Source organism: Erinaceus europaeus, chromosome 13 (genome assembly GCF_950295315.1).
Source record: "Erinaceus europaeus chromosome 13, mEriEur2.1, whole genome shotgun sequence".
In the NCBI taxonomy this organism is placed as follows: domain Eukaryota; kingdom Metazoa; phylum Chordata; class Mammalia; order Eulipotyphla; family Erinaceidae; genus Erinaceus; species Erinaceus europaeus.
In genome coordinates, this window is record NC_080174.1 from 69310647 (window position 1) to 69316646 (window position 6000).

At 51.4% G+C, this 6000-nt stretch overlaps 1 protein-coding gene across 1 annotated transcript in view; it reads left to right on the forward strand.

The window, feature by feature from the left end:
- EPHA10 (EPH receptor A10) overlaps positions 1 to 5092 on the forward strand; it is a 68494-nt gene extending 63402 nt beyond the window's left edge. The window contains exons 15-17 of the mRNA XM_060206183.1: positions 1239 to 1432; positions 2463 to 2618; positions 2742 to 5092. Of these exons, the coding sequence (XP_060062166.1) occupies positions 1239 to 1432; positions 2463 to 2618; positions 2742 to 2856 (465 nt within the window). The 3' untranslated portion in view covers positions 2857 to 5092. The remainder of the gene's footprint in view (positions 1 to 1238; positions 1433 to 2462; positions 2619 to 2741) is intronic.
- Positions 5093 to 6000: the final 908 nt, after the last annotated feature.

Sequence of the window (6000 nt, forward strand, 5' to 3'; positions counted from 1 at the left end):
TCAGAGCCCAACTCCCTGACTCTGACCTCCTACCCCCAGGCCCATCTTTTGTTTTTCCTCCATTTAAAAAAAAATTGTGATTAATAGTAGGTTACAAGATTGTAAGAGTGCAGTGTACAGCTCCATACCACACCCACCACCAAAGCTCTGCATCCCACCCGCCCACCTCCCAGAGATCACCACCACAGTTCTCACAAGTCTTAGAAACAGTTTGCTTGCTTCTGTGTTGTTGTTTTTCAAGTTCATGTGTATCAGATCTCTAGATTCCACACGAGTGATGCCATCCAGTAGTTGTTTTTTGTTTCATAGCTACTTATTTCGCAAAGCACAACTGCCTCTAATTCCCAGGCTCCTCTTTGATGTTTACTTGTTTCTCATTTGTCACGGTGTGTACTTGTTATGAGGACCGAAGTTTTTTTTTTTTTTTTTAACTTCTTTATTGGGGAATTAATGTTTTACATTTGACAGTAAATACAATAGTTTGTACATGCATAACATTTCTCAGTTTTCATATAACAATACAAACCCCACTAGGTCCTCTGTCATCCTTTTTGGACCTGTATTCTCCCCCCCACACACACACCCACCCCAGAGTTTTTTACTTTGGTGCAACATACCAATTCCAGTTCAGGTTCTACTTATATTTTCTCTTCTGATCTTGTTTTTCTTTCTTTCTTTTTTAAAATATTTATTTACTTATTCCCTTTTGTTGTCCTTGTTGTTTTATTGTTGTAGTTATTATTGTTGTTGCTATAGATGTCATTTGTTGTTGGATAGGACAGAGAGAAATGGAGAGAGGAGGTGAAGACAGAGAGGGGGAGAGAAAGATAGACACCTGCAGACCTGCTTCACCACCTGTGAAGCGACTCCCCTGCAGGTGGGGAGCCGGGGGCTTGAACTGGGATCCTTTTGCCGGTCCTTGTACTTTGTTACTTTGTGCCACGTGCGCTTAACCTGCTGTGCTACCGCCCGACTTTCCTAATCTTGTTTTTCAGCTTCTGCCTGAGAGTGAGATCATCCCATGAGAACTGAAGTTTTTTTTTTTTTTTTTTTTTTTTAGAAAGAGACATAAAAGCAGACAGAGTAAAAGAGACCACATCTCCTAAGTTTCCTTCAGTACAGTGGGGGCTGGGTTTGAACCTGGGTCGCACACATGACAAAGCAGCACACTATCCAAGTGAGCCATTTTGCTGCCCCCCTAAATCTTTTTGTCTGCTACCCCCAACCCCATGGCCCAGGTGATTAAGGCTGTGGAAGATGGCTTTCGGCTGCCACCCCCCAGGAACTGCCCTCCCCTTCTGCACCGACTGATGCTTGACTGCTGGCAGAAGGATCCAGGTGAGCGGCCCAGGTTCTCCCAGATCTACAGCATCCTGAGCAAGATGGTGCAGGATCCAGAGCCCCCGAAGTGTGCCACAGCCACCTGTCCCAGGTACAGTTCTACCCACCACTCACCATACCAGACACAGCCAACTTCTCACCTGTCCAAGAGTGACCTCCCCCCATATCCCCACTAAAACTGCTCCACCTGCCCTGCTCTATTTGGTCAGGTGTGACGACTCAAGCAGTTGCCCCAGACAGATTTAATATCCCCACCTGTCCGAAGCACATGCAACTTTTTGTCCTTTTTAATCACTTCTCCTGGTTCTAGATTTTGCCTGAGGTACCCCCAATAGGAATAAATACATGTGGTAGTAGTTTGGTCAGAACCATAGTTCTTATAAAATGTGTGAAATGTGGGGCTGGGCAGTAGTGCACCAGGTTAAGCACACATAGTACGAAGCACAAGGACTGGTGCAAAGATACTGGTTTGAGCCCCAGGCATCCCACCTGCAGGGGGGGTCGTTTAGCAAACAGTGCAGCAGGTCTGCAGGTGTCATTCTTTCTCTCTTTCTCTGTCTTCCCCTCCTCTCTCAATTTCTCCCTGTCCTATCCAACAACAACAATAAGAGCAACAACAACGGTGGAAAAAAAAAAAAAAAGATGTCCACCAGGAGCAGTGGATTCATGGTGCAGGCACTGAGCCCCAGCGATAACTCTGAAGGCAAAAAAAAAAAAAGTGTGAAATTCATACTAAGTGTTCCATATAGGATCATCTCCCAAACTGTCTTCGTTATGTCCTGCCCCCAGACTATTCCAGATATATTTCAGGTATATATTTATACGTGTGTGTGTGTGTGTGCACTCACCAGTGATTGAACCCAGGGTCTCCCAATATGTTAGAACTCACTTTCTTACTGAGTCACATCCCTAGCCCTCCCTAGTACCTTTAGCTGACTCAGGTATACCTCACTTGCCACAGGCCCAAGTTGAAGTTCTCACCTGCTCTGAGAATGCCTAGCGCCCCAGGGCTAGGTTACCCTCCCCCTTTTCTCTGCTTTGTAACTGGTCCTCTTCAGAAAGTGACCAGCTCGGGGCAGCAGATTCCCATTGTCACTTGACCACTGCTCCTTGATGCCCAGGCCTCCCACTCCCCTGGCGGACCGTGCCTTCTCCACTTTTCCTTCTTTTGGCTCTGTGGGTGCGTGGCTGGAGGCCCTGGACCTGGGCCGCTACAAGGACAGCTTCTCAGCAGCTGGCTTCAGGAGCCTGGAGGCCGTGGCCGCCATGACTGCCCAGTAAGTCTGAGTGACCCGTGGGCCCTGCTCTTGCCTGGTGGGAGGCCCCATGTTGCTGTCTAGGCAGCTGAGGGAGCAAAGATGGGGTTGAGCCTGCTAGTTCTGAACAGCTCTTCTTCACAGAGACTTGATAAGCCTGGGCATCTCGTCAGCTGAGCACCAGGAGGCGCTCCTCAGCGGGATCAGCACCCTGCGGACTCAAGTGCTCCAGCTGCAGGGCCAGGGAGTCCAGGTGTGACAGCCACACACTCCCATGCCAGGCCCTGCCAAGGACCCTGGCAAACTGCGCCCCTCCAGTGCGCTCTTCCTCCACATGGGGCCAGAGCTTCCCTCCATTTCACTGCCTACACCTCCCATTTTTCCTAGTCTCAATGCCTTGGCTGAACCAGTGCCCTCAGAAAAGGATTTCGATTCCTGAGGAGGGTCCCCGAGATCCTAGTGGAAGGAAATACAGGGTCCAAGAGACAGGTGGGGTTAGTGGGGAGGAAAGATGCAGCAATGAGTCACCGGGCTCTTGGCCTTCTGTCTTCCATGTACACTGGAGTCTGCCAGTGGATGCCCTATTCTCCTACAGACTTACTGGCCAGTGGACAGCACAGGTGACTGATGGTTCCCATTATCCTTGGTGGTAACCTGAGCTGCCTGGCACCCCTCCTGCTGGCCTCCAGAGGGCTCTGTTCTTGGGCTGGGTGCTGGATCAGAGGCCCAGGAAGCAAAGGTGGTGCTGAGCTGAGGGGCTGGACCCCAAGGGCACTAGACTCAGGAGTTAACTTCTGCTTCCCTTGCCCTGGGCTGACAGTTGGAGTTGAGGGTGAGGGTCCCAGCTGGGCCACTCAAGGTCCTGGTGCTCCCTTAAGGCCCCAGGAGACCTTCCCTTCACATTCCTCCTACGCGCTCACTGCCTGCCACAGCTGGTAAGAGCTCACTGGAAACCAGTAAGCTGGTAAGAGCAAAATGGGAGGTGTTTTCTCTGGGAAGATGCAAGGGCTTTGCTGTGCAGCCTTGGAGTGTGATGAAGAGTGGCCTGCCCCTCACTGTACAGAGAGGGAAACCCAAGACCCAGTGAGGAGTGGCATTAAAACCCTGGTTGCCCAGCTCCCAGTCCAGGCATGAGGTTGGCCATGGGGAGAGAAGCTGGTCCTTCCCTGTGACACCAACACACTTCTCTGAAGGAGCTCAGGGAGTACTCAAGAGGCACCCTCTCCTGCAAGCTTTGCCAGCTTCTCCTGGCATGCCTCCTTCCCCTGCCAGTGCAGTGCCCTGAGCTGATGCTAGAATTCCTTCTCCAGAAGGGATTCCCAGAAGTGGTTATTCCAAGGTCTGGACATTTTTTTCAGGACAGCAGACAGGCTGCTGGCTCTGGAGAGAAGGCCACTGGGGCTAGGTTTGTCCATGTCATCCCTAGCAATAGGCCTCAACTAGGTTTGGCTGTGTGTGTGTGTGTGGGGGGTGCAGGAAAACTGTAGCGGTGGAGTAAAGGAGTGAGTGACATCCAGAGCTGGCCTTTGGAGGGCTTAGACAGGCGGGGAAGGGGAGCTCAGGCACCAAGGAGCACCACAAGGGTGCCTCCCAACACTGCCTAGGAGACCCCTGGGGTCTGTGGACTAGGGGTGGGGTTCAGGGTGCAGGTGAACACTGTTATGTTATGACTGTGTCAAGAGGGGTGACAGGTGACTGGAAGAGCTTCCTGGCTTAAAGGCTTTAGGAGAAAGCCTTGAAAGTGGGGAGGGTTCTCTTTCTGGGCTAGCTTGGAAAGAAGTGGGGGCTAGAAGATTCGGCCCATCTTTGGGGAGCCCCCTGAGTGGGAATGGTGCCTCACAGCAGTGCCTTGGCTTCACCCTGCCGGCAGTCACTTTCCTCTCCTTCATGTCCCCTCACCTCCTAGTCCCACCCACCCCCCATATTTCCTGAGTACCTGCCCCAATTCTTTGACTCTGGAGTGTTGGGGAGACTGCTTCCACCTTTGATTAGCCTGGGAGGTCTCTTGCTGGATGCCCTCCAGCCCCATCCCTCTGCCTGTGAGGACCAGTGTCCAGTGCCCACCTTGGGTGGAGGGAGCCCCATCTCCAGCAACACCAGTGTTATTCTGCAGGTCACGGCCCCTCCCTTCTCCCCCAGCTGCTTTGCAGAGGAGCCCTGGCTGTGTCGGCAGGACTTCGGAGTCCAGGGTAGATCTCCCCTTCCCTGAGGAGTGAGGTCCCAGAATTCTGATGGGTCTCAGGCCTCAGCCCTGCACAGGGATACCGGGTTGCTGCAGGCTGGTGGCTCCCCGGGAGCCCTCTACAGATCTATTTTTATATGGAACCTGTTCACTGGACGGGAGGTGGGGGGGGGAGCTCTGACCTCCCAGCACCCTGGTCTGAGCCAATCCAGGGAGGGGGTTGGGGAAAGTGGTTCCTTTGCCTAATTCTGGAGATGTTTTTGTATTTCTTGAGTTCTGTATGCAGGACAAAGAAATAAAAACTTGTCTGTGAGACGGTGCCTCTTTTGGTGACAGTTACTTAACCACGAAGGAGGACAGAGATCTCTATGTACATGTGATTCACATGGCCTGTGACATATTACCTTAACCTAGCAAGGGACATATTTAGGAAACAGATGACAGTGTGATCAGGGCCACTACAGGAATGAACACTGGGTGGCCTAGGAGTATAGAGAAGCCCAGAGACCCCAGAGGTGGCACGGTGGATAAAGTATTGGACTCTCAAGCTTGAGAAGCCTGATGCGCAGTCCTGAAAGCAGTAAGTTGCAACTGGAGAAATGGCTCAGTCGCTAGAGCATTGGACTTGTGTGTCTGAGGCTCCCGGTTCCTTCACCAGCACCACATGTACAAGAGTCTGCTCTGGCTCCTTTTTCTTCTCTGTCTCATGTGAAACTATCTCATATGTAAGCAGTCAAATAAATAAATAAGCCAGCAAGCAGAGGCTGGGTGGTTGTGCACACCGTTGAGCTCAACATTGTCATGCACAAGGGCCTGGGTTCAAGCTCCTGGTCCCCACTTGTGGGGGGAAGCTTCATAAGTGGTGGAGATGTGCTGCAGGTGTCTCTATTTCTCCCTCGCTCCTCTCAATTTCTTCCTGTCATATCAAATATATATAATGGTGGGAGTTGGGCAGTAGTGCAGTGGGTTAAGCGCACGTGGCACAAAGCGCAAGGACCGGCATGAGGATCCCGGTTTGAGCCCCCGGCTCCCCACCTGCAGGGGAGTCACTTCACAAGCGGTGAAGCATGTCTGCAGGTGTCTATCTTTCTCTCCCCCTCTCTGTCTTCCCCTCCTTTCTCCATTTCTCTCTGTCCTATCCAACAATGATGACATCAATAACAACAACAACAACAAAAAGAACAATATATATAGTGGTAAATGAAGGAGGGCTTCCCCGAG